The 21,321-nt window shown below is 43.2% G+C and overlaps 1 protein-coding gene across 3 annotated transcripts in view; it reads left to right on the forward strand.

Moving 5' to 3' along the window:
• The first annotated feature begins 337 nt into the window (after nucleotides 1-337).
• PPP1R18 (protein phosphatase 1 regulatory subunit 18) overlaps nucleotides 338-21,321 on the forward strand; it is a 41,801-nt gene continuing 20,817 nt past the window's right edge. The window contains exons 1-2 of one of the 3 annotated variants that reach the window (XM_087954392.1): nucleotides 338-1,674; nucleotides 2,740-4,947. In XM_087954392.1, coding sequence (XP_087810518.1) covers nucleotides 3,316-4,947 — 1,632 coding nt within the window. In that variant the 5' untranslated portion in view covers nucleotides 338-1,674; nucleotides 2,740-3,315. The remainder of the gene's footprint in view (nucleotides 1,675-2,739; nucleotides 4,948-21,321) is intronic. The other 2 variants (XM_087954393.1, XM_026685907.2) reach the window with 2 other exon arrangements.

The raw sequence follows: 21,321 nt of genomic DNA on the forward strand, positions 1-21,321 counted from the left end.
CGAGGCAACCCCCGGCACATGTGAATTGTGGCGGGCACGTGTGCGTGTGTGCGCAAAGGCCTCTGTGGAATGGAAGAGCTACAGGCGGTGGGACTGGAAGGGGCAATGGATTCCGCGCAGGAAGAGGCAGTCGGATTAGAGAAGGCCCGTCCGATTCTATGGAGCAGAATCTCCTCGGACCTTCTCGGGGTCCAGACCCGGAGAGCCCTGAAATAATAGGAAACACCTCAAATGAAACATTTGCGACAGATCAACTCCTCCCTTCCTGTCTTCACCCGCCCGCCAGCCTCGCCCCCCCGTCCCCACCGCATTTGTCTCCTGCCCGCCCCGCCCCGCCCCTTTTCATTGTCCTCCCCTTCTGTTTATACACAAAGACCCCCACCCTCCCCTTTTCCTCTTTCTTCCCGTCTCGGGCTCCCTCCTTCCTTCGCTTTCGATCTTTTCTCCCCCCCTTCACATTCCCTCCTTCCTCCTCTCCTTCTCTCTCTCTCTCTCCCGTCTCTCTTCTCCTCTGAAAGGATTTTAGCAGCCGGGCGGAGGTGGAGCTGGGCGGCAGAGGATTAGAAGTGGATGCGCTCAGAGACCGGCAGAGATTTCCGCCACCCCCGTCGCCCGCCTGCTCCTCCGTCGGGTGCCGTCGCCTCGACCGCGAACGCGCCTTCTTGGAAAGCAGCCGAAGAAAGAAGAAGGAAAAGGATCGGAGCGCCCCAACCCTTCACTTCCAGCTAGAACCCTGACTCAGATCCGCCTAGATCCCTCCCTTCCTTTGGACTGAGGGGGAAAACAAAAAAAAAAGAGAAAGCGAGGCGGCTGAAGAAGAAGGGGAAAAAAAAAAAATCCCCTGCATTCCGAGCCAACCGACCGGCTGGAGCCAGACGAGCTTCCTCCAGCCATGGACCAAGCGAAGGATCGCGCCTCTCGCCTGCCTCGGGCTTCCAAGATCCAGCTGGCTTGAAAAGCGTACGTAGAGGGATCCATTGCTTTGCTTCCTGGTTCGAAGGATCGGGGGATTCCTGGCGACGGGGCGGGGGGGGGCGGGGGATCGACGACCCAGATCTTCAGTTGGGGGTTCTCCTCAGATGGTGTGGTGGCGGGATCCCTATCTGCTCAGCCTCCAGATCCCGTCTAATTTTCCTCCGGATCTTTGAAGCATTCCGCGGGAGGCGGGAAGTGGAGGGAAAGAAAGGCTCTTTGGATCTCCCCTCGCCTGGATGTACAGTACACGTGTTGCTCCCTTTCCGACGTTTCTACGGATCCCGCCCTAATTCTCCGGAAGAAAACTTCCCCAGCAACTCAAAGGGTGTTTCCCCCCTCCCCTCCATCTTCTGCATCGCTTTTTCATATCTGCGGACTTTGAGACACACTAACGTGTTAAGAAGATTATTTTAAGGCTTTTTGTCCAAATTCCTGGAGGTATCAGTTCTTGGAAGTCTCTGGATGTACGCAATTCTTTTTCAGGGAAAAATTACCAAGCAGCATTTGTCTTTTGGGCTCCTAGATTCTAAGTGAGCTCTGATCTTCGCCATCCTCTGGTTAGATGTCTCGGCTTTCCAGAATATAAAAGTTGGGTTGTGGTACCAAAACGCACTTGATCTTGCCATTTGTTCCATCCGTTGTTTTTGTAAGGCTTTTGAACAGCAGGAATTCACGTGAAATTCTGAAGCTCGGATTCTGGTAATTTTCAATTATATTTATCTTGTTGACCTTTCTATCGCAAGCCTCTTCCTGTCCAACTTGGGGGGTGGTTCTTTGGACCAACCCAGAATCTCTTTTCTTTAATAACGTTCGGTTTCATCCTAATTTGCTTTTGAAAATTCTAATATTTATCGCTGTTGCTACAAGTTTCTGGTAAAATACATCAACCTTCTGATTTCAGCCAAATTTGCCAGTTGTGGGTTTTTGAAACCACCTCCCAGTCTAGTTCCAGACTAAAGACATGTCCCCTATCGCTCTAGTCTAGAGATCTGTGCAAACATTTGTGTCTGAAGTGCCAATTTTATTTAAACAGACCACGGGAAGGGAAAAATCATTCAATTCCTCCCGGATCACCTTTGTTTGCAATCAGATTCCCTCTCTGGGGTGAAAAGCCTTCTCTATACCCTTGCTGCAATCCTCTACACCCCTTGCCTGTGGGTAATTCTCAAGCTGCATGTTTATTTCTGAGCTGAAGGCATAAAACTGCTCTGTAAATAAACCTGCCCCATTGTTATCACCGCACAAGACTTTTGTTTTGTTTTTAATCTAGATTGCTTACTCAGACACAACTATGTTCCTTGCATTCTTTTTTATTTATTTATTAACAGCCATTAAGAAAGGTTAGATTAGAACACCCGATAGTAACACAAAACACATGGAAGGAAGCTGTTTTTTAAAATCCCCCACTCCTTAGTTCCTCTTCTCATTTTTCATGCTCTTCCACCCTTTAATGGCCCTTGTACTGGCCATCAAGATGGGGGGGTCAAATCTTGTAAACAAACCTAATCGTTGTCTTGCAAGGATGCCTGGATTCCTTGCGTAAAGAGCCCCCCCACCCCCCACCACCCGTAGAACTGTCACCACCCCAACACACCAGAGACAGTGTGTGCGTGTGGCATGAGTTGGAAAGAGTGAGTGGATCAGGAGAGGGCGGAGGAAGGGAGAAAAACATCAAAGGTTGAGCCTGAAGGAAGCCTTTTATCTCTCTCTCCCTCTCTCTCTCTCTTTCTCTCTCTCTCCCTTCTCTCTTTCTCATTGCTAAAGGGACTTAATTTTGCAATATCTTCTGACAGATCCTCTTCCTCTTCCTGACCCTTTAAGCTACTCTTTCCCCTTTCCTTTCTTCTGAATGCGTTCCTTGTACTCTCCCACCTTTCCTTCTCCTTTTCCAGTCCAGCTCTCCCTCATTCCACCTCCATCTGTCACTTCCTACCATTTTCCTCTGATCATTTTTTATTTCTGAGCCTCCATTTTCTGTTACCCTAAAGCTGTCTTTCTTCTCCTTTTCCCAACCACTGCCCACCCCTCTAAAAACCTTCTAGTCTAAAACCTGTTACTCGTTTCCGAGTCTGTTTCCACGTCCTCTTCTTTCTCTTCCTTCAGTCCCTCTTTTATTCCATTTTTTTCCTTTGCCTCTTTTGTTTTTGTGTTGCTTTTCGTGTTCTTTAAGTTGCTCCTCCAAGCCCCTTTTTCCCCTCTCTGTTTTCCCTTGCTTGGTACCTTCTCACTCCCTCAACATCCCACCAAACCTTTCCTTTTCTTTTTTTTCCACTCCTTCCTCCCTCCCCCCCCCCCAGATTTCCCTCCTGTTTCCTGCTATATTTCACATTTCCAGCGAAGATGTCTTCAACTCCTCCACTGCCAGAATGGAAACTCCAGTTACTGGGGCGTCGTCGAAAGGAGGAAGAGGAGGCTCGGCGGCGGGAACAGGAGCAGCAAGACCGCATGGCTAAGATGCCGGCTTGGAAACGGGAGATCATTGAACGACGCCGGGCGAAGCAAGGTTCAAGCACTTCTTTTTCTGAACCAAGTGGACCAGGGGAAACCGAGAGCGGCTCATCCTCCGTGCCTGCTGCAACATCCTCCTACCAAGAGGGGGAGCCAGAGAGTTCTGTGCTACAGGAGAAGATTGGCCCTGTCCACCAAAATCCTTTCATTCAGCTGGAGAAACGCCGCCATCATCATGAGCCTGGCCCTCCAGAAAACGAACTTGCAAACACCAAAGCCAAGCAAATAGTGGATCTGTGCGGGCAGATTCCAGGCGTCCGGACCCTGAGGGCAGACAATGTCATTATAATTGAAACAGCCCACGGGGCGCCACCAGCACAGCTGGCTGCTGACCGCCACTCGGGAGAAGCCAAATCTGGCAGCATGGAGTCACTCAATGAGCTGCTGGCCCGCCGTGGGGGCAGTGTGACTGAGATCCGGGCAGGGGAGGTCTTCATCGTCAAGTCAGCTTTGAGCCGCAGTGTGGAGGATCTCAACGCTGTGGGCCGAGCTGAGCATCAGGCATCGCTGCCGGAGCAGCGCCAAGGGCGGGTGAGCAAACTGCTCAGCCGGTTCAGCCAAGACGATGGTGGAGGGGTGGTGATGCCATCGCCCCCGGTGAAGTCCCTCAGCACGGAGAATTTAACTGAAAGCATCAGCTTTGGAGGAAAGAAGACTGTCCATTCCCTGGCAGACCCCATCCTGGCCCGGCTGCCCTGCGTCAACCGCCTCCCCAGCCCTCCCTGTGACCTCCCGGGATTGACACCCCCAGGACCTTGCACTGTGGCATCTTATCGAAGCCAGTTTGAAGCAAAGTCAAGCAGTGGGGAGGGCTGGCCAGATAGTCCCCCAAGGCGCTCACCCACTGGGAAAAGGTGGGGAAGGGAGGCCGCGTCCCCAGACAGAGGAGCCAGGGTGGAGAGCGGTGATACGGAGACGGCAGTGGAATGCAATTCAGCTGAGGACGATGTCCAGGGCAAAGCCTTGGCCAACCTGCGTCTCCACTCCAGGAACTCCTTCATGGTTGTGCCACTGAGGGCTTCGGCCTCCCCACCCCCAGAACCCAAACAGGAAGCCAGCCCTTCTCCTCCTTCAGCCAAGCCCCCAGTCCCCACTTCCTGCTCTTCACCCAGCTGTGAACAACTTCTCCAGGAGGCTGTTGAGGAGCCGCCGCCCGAGGCTGAGGCCATGAGACGCGGTGGCAACAGCAAAGTTAAGGAGGATGTCAGGATAGGAGGCTTGGGCCGGGTCTCATCCCCCCATCCAGCAATGCAGCGTCGCAGTGGCAACACCATCACCATCAATCCTCGGAAAGCCCCTGTGTCACCTGTCACAGCTGTGGAGAACGGCATCGAGAGCTCTCCGCCGTTGGCCACGGGGCCCATGAAGAAGCGCTACCCCACAGTGGAGGAGATCCAGGTGATTGGAGGCTACCTCTCCCTGCAGAGATCGTGTCTTGCAAAGAACGACCGACATCGGAAAAAGGTAGGTGATCCTCCAAACCCTTTTCAGCTGCTTGCATTTCGCAAACACCTGCACTTTTGCATTTCTCCTAAGTTCCTAAGGCCTTTGGGGGGCCGCAACTTTTTCAGGTGCTTGGTTTTGCTTTTTCACTTTTTACACCCACCGCAACGCCCATCCTTGTGATCGCTATTACCTTTTCCTACATTCTTGTTCCTTTATTCCTCTGACACTATTGGAGATATTCATCTCAGAAAGTGAATATTTCTGGGACAATTCAATTTCTAGAAATTATTGTTGCAGGAGGCAGGATTCAATTCAAAGCGGGTAACCAAACTACTCTTTTTTTGTCTTATTGGAACTTGATATTTTTAATGTAATACAAAACTTTGCCTTCTGTAAAGCAGATCTCCAGTTCCTCTTCTTTTACAGGTGAGCTAATGAAGCAAAGAAAATTGAGCTTGTTCTTGGTTGGCACACCAGTTCAGGACTCACACAAAGCTTTAAATCCCTGCCCCAAACTCAGTGCTTTAGCCTACAGTCCTTGACTTTCCATTGAAAATGTACTTGTAATACTAACCTTTCCTTTTATGCTACCTACAATAGCGCAATACACACACACACACACACACACACACACACACACACACATATATATTGAAAGGTCCTTGGGATACAGTGCAATTTCACACCCTGCCACACACAGTAAAACAATTAATATCTAGTACCTCTGATCACTTGTTCTGCAGAGATCAGTTTGGAGATTGTGTGTGAGGCTGCTGTTTTCTCTGAATGAGCTTTCCACACTAAGAACAAAGATGGAAGAAACCACACAGAAAACTAAGCACCAGCACCCCAAAATTCCATGAATGCTTAATTCTTCATCCAATCACGCTGTCTTTTTCTTTCTCTGTGCAATATTGTCTCCAGTTGCTCTGTGTTTATCTCTTCCACACGGTTCTTCCTTTTAATTTCATCCTTACCTTGAGTTGTCAGCAATGCTCAGAGGAAGACAGCTACATCCTGCAAACTGCATTAAGGTTTCCTAATGTACAATTTAAAAAAAAGAAACAACATGCTGGATTTGAGGCTTAAACCATGGTTCTTGGCAGGGATGTTTTTGTGGAAGCTGCAAAATACTCTTTGCTTGCATGTTTTAGGGTTCACACAATGCCTGATCAAAAGGAAATAACTAATCTAGGCAGGTAGAATTATTTTATTCATTTGCAAATTCGTTTCGCAGGCTGATTTTTAATGTCCTTTTAGACATATGTGACATTTGTAGACAGACCTCAGGAGAGGAAACTATAGGCCAGCTCCTTTGTTGTGTTGACTGCATTTTCCAAGCACACTTCCAGAATACAAATCTTTGCTTACTTCAAAGGGTGATTGATATCATGGTTGTAGTTAATATGCAACTGCCTGTCCATCTGAAATTTCACCAGGTGTTAGCTTTGACCTCTTGAAAGCAATTCCTGCTAAAAAAAAAAAAAAAGTCATTCCTGTTATGGAATGAGACATTAAGCACTTTACTGAACTTTAGCATCCATTCTCCAATGCATTTATTTATGGGGTTTGTGTGCTACCAAATCCCTATAGATTCACAGTGGTTCATGCCGCATGAACAAACAATGTAACGTTATAATTTTATTCTAAACCAGTAACAAAATTGTACAATAGTGGGAATCCCATGATTCACATAATGGCACTTGAGAACTTCACCATTTTTTGAGTGATATATACATTAACACGCCCACGTGTATTTGTATAAAATGACAGGATAGGATAAGAGACATTATCCAAGAAAAGAAAATTTTGTGTTTCCCGAGGAATATATCAAAGATGGCGTCTTTTGAAGCTGATATACTTTTTTCCCCCAGCTAAATATGACGTTCGAGCACCGATTTTCACATATTCTGCTTAGAACCAAGCATTGGGTTGGGGGCTGAGGAATAGAAACCCTGTTCACTGCTGAGCATGGCAGGATAAAGAAATAGTGAGGAAAAGTGATTTGACTTCCCCCTTCACTTTGCTTTCCTTCATCATGTGCTTTCTTAAGTGCTTGCTTAGAAACTTTCCCAATTTTCAGAGGAAAATATGAGCAGAAGAAGAATTAAACACCTGCGTACCATTACTTTCTATCTGCCCGTTCTCCCATTTAAGATTGCGATGCTGTTTTTAAAAGGTTGTGAAAGTTTCTAGACACAGCAAACTATTGAGTGTGTTGTTTTTCCCTCAAAGCATATATGTGCAGATCAGGTGTGTATTTTTAGGATGATATATGACAGGTGTGTCAACCTGGCACTTTAAGACTTGTGGACTTCAACTCCCAGAATTCTCAGCCAGCTTTGCTGGCTGAGGAATTCTGGAAGTTGAAGTCCACAAGTCTTAAAGTTACCAAGGTTGGACACCCCTGAATTGTATGAGGTGGGCCTGGTATCAATTTTCCTGTCCCCCCCAAAAATGAAAGTGGAATGGCAGGAAACATGCCAGTTGGACTATTTAGTAGGAAGATTGATTGAGGCTTAAGGCTGGCAAAGCAGAGGTATATCTGGACTATTTAGTAGGAAGATTGATTGAGGCTTAAGGCTGGCAAAGCAGAGGTATATAAAAAGCCAGATGAGGAGAGAATGTAAAGAGGTCTCTAGAGTAAGTGATATAAAGTCAGGAGAAGGCATGGTCAGAGCAATCAGCCAAGGAATGGTCTGTAGTAGCAGCCATGCATTTACTTTTTAATGGAATAAGATCCACTATGTGACTTCCAGGTAGACCTTAAGATGGGGAATGCATCCTCATGTTGAGGTTCCATGGTGATTTTGAGATACAAAGGGATAAGTCTGGTTATTTGTACCCCCTATCTACAAAACGTATTTGGTGGAGTGAAGATCAGTCATAACTGGACACCATCTTAATTAGCTGGAGACTATATTAGCATCGACAAAGGTTTCCTCAGTTTTCATCCAAGTCTGGTTGCCCGCCAATCATTATACAGGAGGGATAGATCTCTATATTTTGGGGGATAATATGACATTCCCGCTAAAGTGTCGTGTTTAGCAGCCTAGGTCCTCTTCCTTGAGTATCAGTTCAACAAACTTGAGCCTGAGGATCCAGAATTTGCTGCCCAAAGTTCAGTGTGTGAAATGGGTTAGTGGCCAGGCTGGCCTTGAGAATATCATGGTACTGTTTGCACAAACATTTCCACAGAAGTCTTTAAGTCCTCCTCCACAAAAGCCTTTTCACCCTAGCAAGTCTACCCCAGGGTCTCTGGTCACCAGATATGCCCCAAGCAGAATAGAGGCAGCTTGTCATCGTCCGTCATTGTCCCCCTTCATCCTAAGAAAGTTATTTAGTGAAATCATTAGCAATTGAAGGGATCTCTGGAGACTATTTTTTTTTTGGTTTTCTGCAGCTGGCTTTAAAAATGCTGCTCACTTTCTAGCCTCTTGTTGTAAATCTCTTCCCCTTCCCCTTAGGCTCATGAACTGGGTTTCTTCTCAGTCCTTCCAATTTCATGGCCAAGAGAATGTCACACACGGGTTGATGAAGTCACTGGAATCAAGCAGGACCCAAAAGAAACTGCATTTATAAGCCACGTGTAATATCCATGATGATCAGTGAATGAAAAGGAGGTGGGGTGCCCGGAATAACTAGCTAGCAATTTAACTAAATATAGCCCTTATGCAGATCTTTTGTCAGCTTTTCATTATCACTCATTAAGGAGAGCCCTGCTTCTAGTAATTAGCTACTTCTGGAACATGAGATTCTGCATATTATATTGCACTCAGTTAATAGTTGTAAATGGATTTTAAGATTCTTGACTTTTCAAAAGGTACTCTGGGCGTTATATTTAGAAGACAGAGAAGTGGTGGGGGAGAATGGTCATTTTAAGGAGTACAATTAGGTATATTCCAGGCTAATGGCTCAGGGTCTTGAGTATCTTGGAGGTCACCTGTCAAACATAGGAAAACAGAAGTCCAGGCAGTTCAGATGCATAGATATAGAGTTGTTGTATGCTGAAACTCTACAAGAATCTGAACTACTAATGGTCAAAGTTGGTGGTAGATAAGAGTCAATGGAATTCAAAGTAGGCTGGATTTAGATCGCTTGTGAGCACAAAGGTACTTGAGACTAATGACCCGTTTGATCGCTCCCTCGGGCTCAGCCTGGTCACCTCCTACATTAGCTTTCCACAACAGTTTTCTCCTATCCTACCCAAACAACTTGGAAGTACCTCCTGATGGTCCTTCTACTGGGAAGAATGGAAATAAGGGCCCAGTGGTGCACATACTCTATAGTGGCTCCTCCTCTCTGGAGCAGCTTGCTTCCTGGAACCATATGGTCCCCACCTTCATAGCCTTTCAGAAGATGATGAAAATGTGGCCCTTCCAGAGGGCCTTTGGGAGGACTGACAAATCATGATGCCTGTCATCCCTTTGAGGAAGGCCAAATCAAGCAACAAATACCACCAAGATTCCAAAAATTCTCCTTTATTGTTGTAGGCTATATTAAAAGAATTTTGAAAGCCTGTTCAGAACCTTCAATATCCTCTTCTAAAGACAACAGTGTCAAGGCAGAACTATTCTGTGTCTCCTTTTCACACTTTCTACTTTCCCAGCCACTATTTCTTCTCTCCCACTTTCCCCTCAAGGCCAGGGCTCAATTTCTTGAAACCATTGCCTCTCAATTTAATCATTTTTAGTGTTATAGTTTCATTAATGTTGGAAGATCCGAAGCACCAGGTGAAGGACAGATCATTGGGCAGAAAATGTATCTATGTGGTTGTTAGGAGTTGATGGCTTATAATCAGTCTAATCATAAATTAATTTTGGATTTGTATCTTGTGAAACCCTCTAACGTTGCCTAGGTCTGACTGGTTTCAGGTGGCTAGATAATTTTTTAGAAATAAATTAAAAATAGGGTTACACTTGTAGCTAATGCTATGGCCAAGCAGGGCTGCAGATTGGCTAGAAAAGTGCCTATTTAAGTTGCCATTGTCTTTGATATATAAAAGTCAGCTTTGGAATGGTGATATATTGGTGATAGAGAGAGTGATAAGTCAGAACAAAAATCTCTGCTAAGAGCCGTGGTTTACTGGTAAAGACCTGAATATCCCAGTCTCAAATGCAATCATCTCCTAACTGTTGCAGAGATGCAGAGTCCTGCACACAGCCAGGAGAAGAAAAGAAAACCACAACGATGTTTTCCTCATATCAGCCTATATAAAAGCATTGCATATTTGCAGGCAGGATTCTCTGAATTCCAGCTAATCTTTGTTTGAAGAAATTCAGCGACTCACATTCCAGAGGTGGATACAGCAGCCAGATCTGTATTTTCTGAGAATTCTTCACTACCATAAATACATTTTATTTCTTTGTTCTTTATATCATAAATCATATCTAAAGAAGTAGTAAAATTTTGCAATTCATAGTCATATTAAAGGGGAAATTCAAACAGCCAAATCTTTTTTTTTAACTTGCTGCAACAAGTACAACAGTGTAAGAACAGAAACAGCCGCAGCTGGTAAAATTCCACTGCTGATGTAACTGAGGGTGTCTGAACTTGACAATCAAGCAAATGTAGTTTGATGTTGCATTTTTGGGACTTTGTGATTTCCAGTTAGTGTCAATCAACAGAGAACAGTCAATCCTCCTCCTGTTCTCTAACTGCAGCTTTGCTTGCAAGGGTCAGCAGATGGGTGTTTTCGTAGCAAAGGCATAAGAATGATCACCTGTTTGTACCTCCAGATTAAGCTTTATTAAAGAAAGGTAAAAATAATAATTGCTATTCAAGAAAAAAAAAATGCATTCATTGGCCAAGACATTAGAGAATGCAATTCCTTTGTGGAACTGTGAGCTTTTCTGAGAATTCGGGCAATTGATACCTGAAGGAAGAAAATGTATACGATGCTGTCCTCACTGCTCTATCTCTATGATGGATGAAGGGGTTTGTTTTTTGCTTGATTTTTTTTTTTTTATTTTTTTTTGCATGTAGTGGACGTGATGCAGTTGCTCTTTCGGGGAAAAAATAAGTTTATTCTGGTATTTTAGATCACAGAACATAGAAATGAGAAAGAAACAGTAGTTAGTAGTTGTGGCCAAAACGAAGGCTAGATTATCTCTTACTTTTTAAAGCAACTCAAGGCCCGGGGACTTCAACTCCAGCCCAAGAGGTGCTTAGATCTAGCCAGTGAAAATGGAGCCTGGGAGGGCTGAGCTCCGTTTTCGCTGGCAGAGGGTTGCAGAAGGCTGTTGTGTCAACTAAAAAAGATACTCCTTTGGTCTTTTTAGCTAAAGTTGTCAGAGCATAAGAAAGTTATTGGAGAGCATGATGGATGTCTCTTGGAGACGGATGTGTCCCATTGGAGAAGTCACATCCAGGGGGTGGGGGGAAGACCAGGGTCAAGGGGGAAATGTATGATGTGATTTAGTATCAGCTGCACCCAGCCACGTGCCAACATTTTACTTTTTCTGAGATGCGGTTAGAGACGTTTGATTTGAATGAGGGTGGATTTGTTGGAGCCCTGACAGCTTGCAGCTGAAAACGGAGCTTGGGAGCCCATTTTTGCTGGCAGAGGGCTCTGGCCACCACAGGTACCCCCGACACAAGTGATGTCCAGCTGGCCACGCCTACCTCAATGAAATCAAATCTGCCACCCCGGCTTTAAAGGGAGACATGCTGCTTCAAAGATCTACCCCTACTTTAAGACCTGACTGCCTCAAACTCTTGAGTTCAAATGGATTAATTCTAATCCTCGACTTACAACCATTAGCTTAGTGAACATTTAAAGTTATGACAGCACTGAAAAAAGCGACGCGACCGTTTTTCCACACTTAATTTCCACATTGTAGCATCACCCATGGTCAGAATTCAGATGCTTTGCAACTGGTTCATATTTATGGACAGCTTCAGTGATCCTGGAGTCACGTGATCATCTTTTGTGAGCAAAGTCAAAGGGGAAGCCAGATTCACTTAACAACCGTGTCCACTGCAATGATTCACTTAACAACTCTAAGGCAAGAAAAAATGGGGCAAAATTCACTTAACTGTCTCACTTAGCTAAATAAATTGTGGTTGCAAGTTGAGGACTACGTATATTTATTATGCAGTTGGAATTGACCTTTTCACTCACTCCTGTTCAGGCATTATTTTCCCATGTTTAATTCTCATTATTCTGAGCATGCAAATGAAAAGAAGTTTCTTCTGCTTACAGCTGGCAGTGGGGAACTCAGTTCCGTCTGAGGTAATATACAAATTCAGGGTTCCCGGCAGATGTTGGCTTCCTGCAACGGGCAATCAGGTTTTGAACATGGAAACTCCCTCTTCATTTGCTGCATGAGTAGCAAAGCTGAAGGGCAGATTACCAACCACTCTATGTTGGGCATAGTAACGTTTTAACTCGCTGCTAAGTGCATTCCTGGGATTGCTTCTGCATAATGGGTGAAGTCTCCTGGATAGAATTCATTCCTGTAAGTTCAAGAAAAACAAATTCATAAAGAGAAAAAAAGAAGGAATTGAGCTGGGGGCTTTATTCTACTCTTTTGAGTGATCAGCCATTACACAGAGCAGGGGATCAGTCCGGGAGTCTGGAGAGTACTCGGACAAGGGTTCTGCGTCCGATGCAGGGATGGGGCCAGGACTATCTGGGAGTGGGGTGCTGAACCGAACGAACGACTTTGCTTCCTGCAAAGTTTTCTTCACCTTTGCCTGTCCTTTATCCCTTATGGGAGGGGCAATCACCTCCCAGCTTTATTCCCGAGTCATCCATTTTGTCTCAGCTGCTCTTGCCTTCTGGCAGCTCTGCGCACATGTGTACTGGGAACAGGCTCTCCTTGTACCTTGGCCTCACTGCTGCCAGACTCCGGAGGCTACGGAGGCAGCACCCCACTCCCAGATGGTCCTGGCCCCATCCCTGCCTCGGACGCAGAACCCTCGTCTGAATACTCTCCAGACTCCCGGGCTGATCCCCTTTCTTCCCCACTGTCCGATTCCGCTGCCATCTGCACAGGTTTTCGGCGAACCACAACCCATACACTAAAAAAACATACAAGCCATTCAGCCTTATATGAATTATTGCTTTTCATTAAATTTTCAAGGTAGTATTGATAGCTCTCTTGCCACCATCTCTTCTACCCAACGACAGCCTGAGCATTAAATTGTTCTGAGTTAATCTCTAGCCAGAAAAGCATAGCTCTCCAACAGAACGAATAAAGCAGACTTAGGCATTTTACAGTTCCTGGGCCATATTCAGCCCTTGGGCAGTCCCTGTCTGGCTCAGGAGGATTGCTTTTATTTTTAAAGATGATCGCTATTTTTATATATATGTGTGTGTGTGTGTGTGTGTGTGTGTGTATGTGACTGCACATCTTCACAGTTTGGCCCTCCTCAGCAGTCCTACTTTCCCATGTGGCCTGTTGGGAAAAATAATTGCCCACCCCTGGAACAAAGGATAAAAAAAACGCTGTTGTATTGCTGCCTGAGACAATCACCTCCCTTTAATGGAACCGTGAGTCTACTTGCCTCTCAAAATAATATTCATCATAGGAAGCAAGAGTTTTCCCCTCAAAGATTGACAGGATTTCTGAGAACCCAAACACAGCTGATTATTTAAGGCTTAACAACCTTAAATAAGCAATGCTTAGCAATAAAAATTCTGGTCCTAATTGTGGATACAAGACTACCTGTATCTATTCCATATTTAAATATTGTACTCTAGTATTGTAAAATCAGATAAACAGACACAGATTTCAGAGGGTAATTAGGACTACAGAAAAAACAATTACTTCCAACCTGTCTTCCATCAAGGACCTATATACTGCACAAGTCAAAAAGAGGGCTATGAAAATATCTACAGACCCCTCACATCCTGGACGTAAACTGTTTCAGCTCCTACTCTCATAATGACGCTATAGAGCACTGCACACCAGAACAACTAGACACAAGGATATTTTTTCCCCAAACGCCATCACTCTGCTAAACAAATAATTCCCTCAACACTGTCCAACTATTTACAAAGTCTGCACTACTACTACTATTAATCTCATCACTCCTTATCACCCATCCCCTCCCATTGTGACTGTATTACTGTAACTTTGTCACTTGTATCCTTACAATTTATATGGACTGTTTCCTAGTATGATTTGATTGCTTATTGTACCCTATGACTATTATTAAGTGTTGTACCTGATGATTCTTGACTCTTGATGAATGTATCTTTTCTTTTATGTACACTGAGAGCATTTGCGCTAAAGAATAATTCCTTGTGTGTCCAATCACACTTGGCCAATAAAGAATTCTATTCTATTCTATTCTATTCTATTCTATTCTATTCTATTCTATTCTATAAACAGGGTTTTCACACTATGATCCATGGATACCACTGTCTGAATAGATGCTAGATTTTGAATATCCGGCAAGCCATCCAGAGGCAGCATTCCTCCAAATCATGTTTTGCATCCTAGAGTCGCTATTTGTGACCTTCCCAACTGACTTCGGACAAGCAAAGCCAATGGGATATTGGATGTACTTAATGACCATATGATTCACTTAACAGCTGCAGTGGTTTGCATAATAACTGCAACAAAAAGGTCGGAAAATCAGGCATGACACACCCAATAGGCCCCATTAACATCTGCTCTTGAGTAGCCATTAAAGGGAAACAGAAGAGCCTAATGTTTGATCTTCGTCCTGCCCCACCATTGCCTTATCCATCTCTTTGACTTGTTTTGTTCTATCCAGTCTCTTTTGTGGCATCCCTTAGGAAAATTCCAGCCTTTTAATTCCCTCTTGGATTCTTTTTCCTTTCTTCCTTCACAAATAGCCCTTTTATCTAACTGCTCGACCAAATCAGCCAGCCTTCACTGGATTTTCCCCTCCTGCCTGCAGGCTGCATTTCATTGGGGTGAGCTGTCACTGCCTGGCTGGTGTCCAGAGCTGACACAACAACCCTCTCAGAGGAAGCAAAGCCAGCTGACATCAGCTGAATGCAACTCTTTACCCATTGGCCTTCTTCTTCCTCTTTTGAGCAAGCAAAGCTACGGAAATTCATGGGCTCTGACTTCTGGCCTGGGCCGAAAAACCCCGATCAGGAAAAGACAACATTCAACAGGGTTGTCAGAGGGCCTGATCAGCTCAGGTGCTGGGAGAAAAGTCAGCCCAGTGTGTTTAGCAAAGATGGAAAACACACGAACAAAATATTGAGCGCTCTAGGAGGATCTTGGGAGGCTTCTAGTTAGCATAAATCTTCATAAGCAGCAGTTGGTCATTTTGCTCTTTGAGATACTATCTCTCCGAGGAGCACTTCTGCTGGATTAAAACACATACAGAGTTATGAATCAGACCTGACTGATGGATATAGGCTCACGTATGGAGAATTTCCCTGGAACTATTGGGAAGACGGCACCTCCACTTCAGGGTGTGAATCATTTAAAGAAGAAGGAAAGTGGAATGTTGGAAGTCTTTTATAGCCCTAGCAGCTAGTTGAGCTGCTTGCTGAGAGCGGAAAGAAGAAGAAACTGGAGATATGGTTGCCTTCACACCTGAGAAGGCTTTGGGTCATTCCTCAACTGCAGGGCAACGAAGGAGGGAATCAATCCTACAAAAGAGCTTTGCACACTTTGTGTTTGGTGTCAGGGCCTGAAATAATTCTGGGCCTCGAGTAGGATAACCTAATGCAAGAACTTCTATCATGATATTGCCGTGGGAAAGGAGCTGTTCCATGTATACATCATTAGCATCTGAGTCACGCGCCAGCCATTTTAATTCTTTCCAAATCCAGAACCACTTTCATCTCAAGAGGCACACTGAATAGTGTATTTTACATATTATTTTTACTTTCATTAATTTACTTGGCAGTTATGTTTTTTGTTTTTTTTCTGGGGTGTCTTCTCTTTTCTCAGCTGAATTGAACAGGTGGCCGGAGGCGATAAAAGTAGGATGCACTGCATCTTCCCTGTTTTGATGCCTTCAAGTCAGCGTTTGCAGGGACTTTTCTACGAGATTTCCAAAGAGGCTCTTTCCTTATGGCTGAAACAAAGTGGTTGGCCCAACATCATGCAACTAGCTTTGTGCCTAAGGCAGCATCTGTCTGTATTAACATCACCAGTGATTTGGTAGAATATACATTCATTCAGCACTTATTAGAGTGGCCTGTAAAAATCCAGACAACCACCAGGTGATAGGAAAGTATTACAGAAACACTTTTAAAAAACGGTTATCTATCTTGCTGCTCCAGCTTCAGACAACACGCTTAGCCATGAAGAAATCACAGACTCCAATTAAAGGATCTTGTGAGAAAGGATGGAGGCAAGGCAACCCCATTAATCTTCTAAGTGGCTTAGGAGGTCATGTAGATATGTTCCCTGAACTTGGCATGATTTATTCTCAAGGAACGGTTACAGCTTATTATTTGCATAATAATATAATAATATAATTACGGCTTATTTTTTTGCCCTCATTACCCATTCATACATCCGACATTGACAGAAAGCATTGGTGTGGAGGGGTTTAACTATCCCCAATGAGCATATTAAACTTTTCAAGACCAACATGTGTAACAATGCAATTTTTAATCTCTCCTTTCTTTCTGGCACATTTGGGTGACGGCAACCCTGTGGCGGGATAGAATTCCTCACCGTTACTAACAGAGGCATGGTTCTTTTCACGTTTTCACACTGCTGCAATCTCGGGGAGCTTTTTATCTGCAAAGGACTTGCTCCTCTTGTAGAGGAATTTCATTCTTTGCCTCTGGATGCCATTCCCATTCCTCACTGCAAAAGATTTTGTAGGGTTTAGCAAAAGAAAAGAAGAAAGGAAACCTTTTATGGCATATGCCTGTGCTTTTCACAGCTGCTTGACACATAGAAATCTATCAAGAGAAGCTTTTTCCAACACTTAATTTTTAGTTTGGAAAAGCTCCACCCGTTAACTTTCTTTTATTAGGTTGCAGATCAACATACAGTAACAAGGCAAGCCCAAGAGAAAATCAAGTTGGTTGTTCTTTATTTTGGCATGGGTTTTCTTTATGCCTGTAATTAGATAGTTTATGGCCTAGGAAACCTGTATTAGCCTTTTCATTTTTTTGCAAGAGAGTAATACAACTTTCAAATTTCCCCATCTTGATTTTGACCAGTTCCCAATTTTAGGATTACAAGGTTATAAAAAGGGAGTTATTGATATATAAATATGATCATATATCATTCCATAGAGACACAGAACAAAGATAGATAGATAAATAGATAGGTGGGTAGATAGATAGATAGATAGATAGATAGATAGATAGATAGATAGATGGATGTTTGGTAGCTTTACAAACATGAGGTTTACGTGGCATCAATGTGGAATGGGGAGCTCAAATTCCCCCTCCTAAAAATAAGAGTTTAACCCCTGTCTTTCTCTTTTATAACCATCAGTAAAATTGGGTGGATGAGGATAAAAAACCAGTGTAAAGACAGTATTTGGCAACAGGTTAGCCTTCTATGGCTGAATTTATTTAGTGGTGCTTCCAAATGGCTGGTATTGGCTGAATTGGATTCAGACTAGGACTGTAGTGGGGGTAAAACTTTTGATTACTCTGAAATAAAATCTAGCTGTAAGGGCATGGGGGACCACTCAGCTCTATCAAGGGAACCAGTGCTGGAGACCAGTGAATCAAACCCATGTTTAGTGGTCAGGCAATTATTCTGTACGGAGAAGAAGGCAAGTTCAGTTTCTAGCATATCCAGAAAATTGGTCTGCAAAGTAGTTAAATTTATATTTATTTAATTTGGAGACTGCCCATCTCATTCACAGAGTTGCATTGGGCAGTCTTATCTTATGATGAAGTGGCTTAAGGCTGCTTTTGGGTTGTGGCTTAGAGTAATGGATAACACAGATAATGTTGACTGGGAAATCATGGTTTATATCTTAATATTACGTACGAACCAGAGTGGTTCAACAAATGTGGCTGAGCATAATTTGTGAAGCCAAGCACTGTAAGGTAACATGGAGAACACACAATCAAAGGCACCCAAATGCTCAACATTATTGCAGAAATCTGCTAAATTCTTTCTGGTTTTAGCCAAATGAGATGCTCCAAAGTCTTTGAAATCAACAGGTAAGAGGCCCAACATTTGCCTGACTTCATAGTACTCACAATTAGGCTATAAAGGGAAGCGTCTTCATCCATTCCAAATATGCTTTTTCAAGAGGCAACTGGACTTTGTTTTTCCTTGAAGATCTCTCGCTTCTCATCCAAGAAGCTTCTTCAGTTCTGACTTCTCATCCGATTCTTGTCATTCTCATTCTTCAGAACTGAAGAAGCTTCTTGGATGAGAAGCAAAATGTCTTCAAAGAAAAATTCTTGAAAAGCACCTCTGGGACAACTATGTCCTGGATGATTGAAAATCTCCATAGACCTTTCTTCATCTAAATCTGCTAATCCTAGGAAGGTAGTCAACACCAGAACAGTCCAGCTTCTGCAGGTATGTTCTTGCTTCGGGGGGAAAAAAATTATAGCTTGATTTAGAAGAAGCAAAAGGAAGCTTCCACCAGCAGAAGCTGCATGCTGTGTTTTTCCAAAGGAAGTCATTAACCAGTACTGAGGTATGAGTTGTCACAGTTACCGTAGAAGGCCTCTTTTCACTCTTCACCTCTCTATGCCAAATGCCTTTCAGCAACCACCCAATGTATTCGGCTCACCTCCAATCCATCCTGTCTCCAATTGCCTGAACCTGAGGAACATTCTTGAGAAACATTCCTGTTATTAATTTGAGATTTATTCCCCTAATTTAATAGCCACATCAGGGTTCCAGAAGGCTACAGAAATATATTCCAGAGGTATGTTGGTGCAAAGGAAGGGATTCCAGATCCTGCAAGTCATTCCCATGAACATTGAATTTGGTCTCACTTTTTCTATTTATGTGAAAATGGATGTCTTTCAACAGTTGTTGGGTTGCTAAATTGTTTTAATATTAATTTCACTGTCAATTTTAATCTGTGCTATATTCTTTTGTTCAATTTTGTTAGCCACCTTGAACGCTCATTAGAATAGTGGGACGTAAATGAAGGAAACAATCTAAGGGCTGATTCTGTTCAATCCAGAAAGGGATATGCTGAGGAAAGAATGATAATCTCCAATTGAGGCTGTGAGTGACCAACAGATTAACCTCAATTTGAAGAGATGTGATCTTGATCTGGGCCTTTTTGCTTGCTTTTGTTGTGGAAAAATAGTTTCCGGAGAATGTATAAGTCCGACATGCCTGTTTTTGTAAGCAGCAGTTTTGTTAAGAGCTTGTGCAAGATACCACATTCCAGGCATTTCTTCTTTATACATAATTAATAATTTGTATACAATTATTTCTATTTGATTTTTATCTGTTTGCAAAGCTAATTCACTTTTACCCTAAGGTAATTGATTATGATGACTGATGTAGGCTGAAAAATTTCTCCCTACTTACAAGAATGTAGGCTCTTCAAGAAAACATGAAAAACCAGAGGCTTTGTTCATAGAATTATGGCCATCGGTTTTGGGAGGCCTCGTCTTCACAAATGTCCCTGATGGTTGTCTCCCCTATAGTGAGTCTCTCACAGAAACATGAAACAGTCAAATCTGAATTAAAACCTACAATTTTATAGTTCAAATAACAGGCTAAACTGAGTTTAATTAAAGACAAGTCTATTTTTAATACACCTTTGCCAAACAAATCTAATTTTATGGCTGAATGTGATGGCCTGATTCCCATAATACGATTTCATCATAATGCACTGAACTCTAAACCATCCAACATAATTTTTCCCCTAAAGGAGAGCCAATTTGGTCTAGTGCCGAAGGCACCGAGATAGAAAGCAGGAATAAGTAAGTTCAAGTCCCACCTTAGCCATGAAAGTCGGCTGGGTGACTTTGGGCCAATCACCAGGAGACTATGAGTTCTAGTCCCGCCTTAGCAATGAAAGCCAGCTGGGTGATTGTAGGCCAATTTCTCTCAGCCCAAATCATCCCTCAGGACTGTTATTGTAGGGAAAACAGGAGGAGGAAGGTGTGTTGGATATGCTCACCGCCTTGAGTTATTTGTAAAATATAAATAAATAAAATTAAATAAACAAATAAATAAATTAAAATAAATAAACCAAGCAACCAAGCAAGCAAATTTTACTGAATCCAGCCATTTGGGTGACAGTATCCGATCATCCAGTTGTGGGGGCAGGGGGACTCTGTGTAACTCACCAGAGTCCTACAGTATCCTTTAGGAGTGCACCAGGGTGTAAATATTGTAAAATAAATACAAATTTAAAAGTTTCACTTTTTATCAGCATCACTTGTTTCTCCCTTTCTCAAGAAGCAATGGATGGAAACTAATCAAGGAGAGAACCAACCTAGAACTAAGGAGAAATTTCCGGACAATTAGAACAATTAATCAGTGGAACACTTGCCTCCAAAAGTTGCTAATACTCCAATACTGGAGGTCTTTGAAGAAGAGATTAGACAATCATTTGCCTGAAATAGTATAGGGTCTCTGGCCTGAGGAGGGGGGTTGGACTAGAAGACCTCCAAGGTCCCTTCCAACTCTGTTAATTTGTTATTCCCCCTCAGACATTTGATGCCATCTTTCAGTGTCAACATGCTTGTCCTAGAAAATGTTCCAGGACTCTTTGCAGGCCATTTTAAGAGCTTTCTCTTTGGAGAAATATTGAGCGTAGCCTGCTATTTTTGTCTGATTGCCTTTGAACAATTTTAAGATAGAATTTGCTAGGTCTCAGTGACTTCATTGCTAATTCTTTCTGTTGACTATCCTATCTTCAGTACATATATTTTTGCTCCTCTCTATATCCAGTTCCATCCCAGATTATATCTTTCTAATCAAAAGAAGCTCTCCTAAAAGCACAATTTATTTTCCCACTTTATGGCCAAAGAGGGGATTAACTGTTAATCAGAGTGCTTGGGAGTTGTCATCTTTCACCACTACTCTTTATCAACTGTTTGCAGTGGCAATCTTTAGAGGCACTTGTGTTCAGTTTCAGCTGGGAAAAAACTTTGCTGGCTGATTTACACACATTCAAATTTCTTAAAACACAAGCGTGTGTGTGTGTGTGTGTGTGTGTGTGTATTCTTAAGTTTTCGCGGGTACTTACATGTATGGCCTTCAGCTTTGTTCGGGTATTTTCCCACGTCATTGTAGTTGTGCTTTTAAAGTTGTAGCAACGTTTCGGCAGAATCTCATCTGCCATCATCAGGCTTCTATATAGTGTTCATATATATATATATATATATATATATATATATATATATATATATATGAACACTATATAGAAGCCTGATGATATATAATATTTAATTTAATATATATATATATTAATTTTTATTGGTTTTAAAAACAAATATAAACAAACAAAACATAAAAACATCAAGCTATCTTCCATAGGTGT

Source organism: Notechis scutatus, chromosome 2 (assembly GCF_049901735.1).
Source record: "Notechis scutatus isolate UNSWTSFEM ecotype Mainland chromosome 2, rNotScu1.2, whole genome shotgun sequence".
NCBI lineage: Eukaryota > Metazoa > Chordata > Lepidosauria > Squamata > Elapidae > Notechis > Notechis scutatus.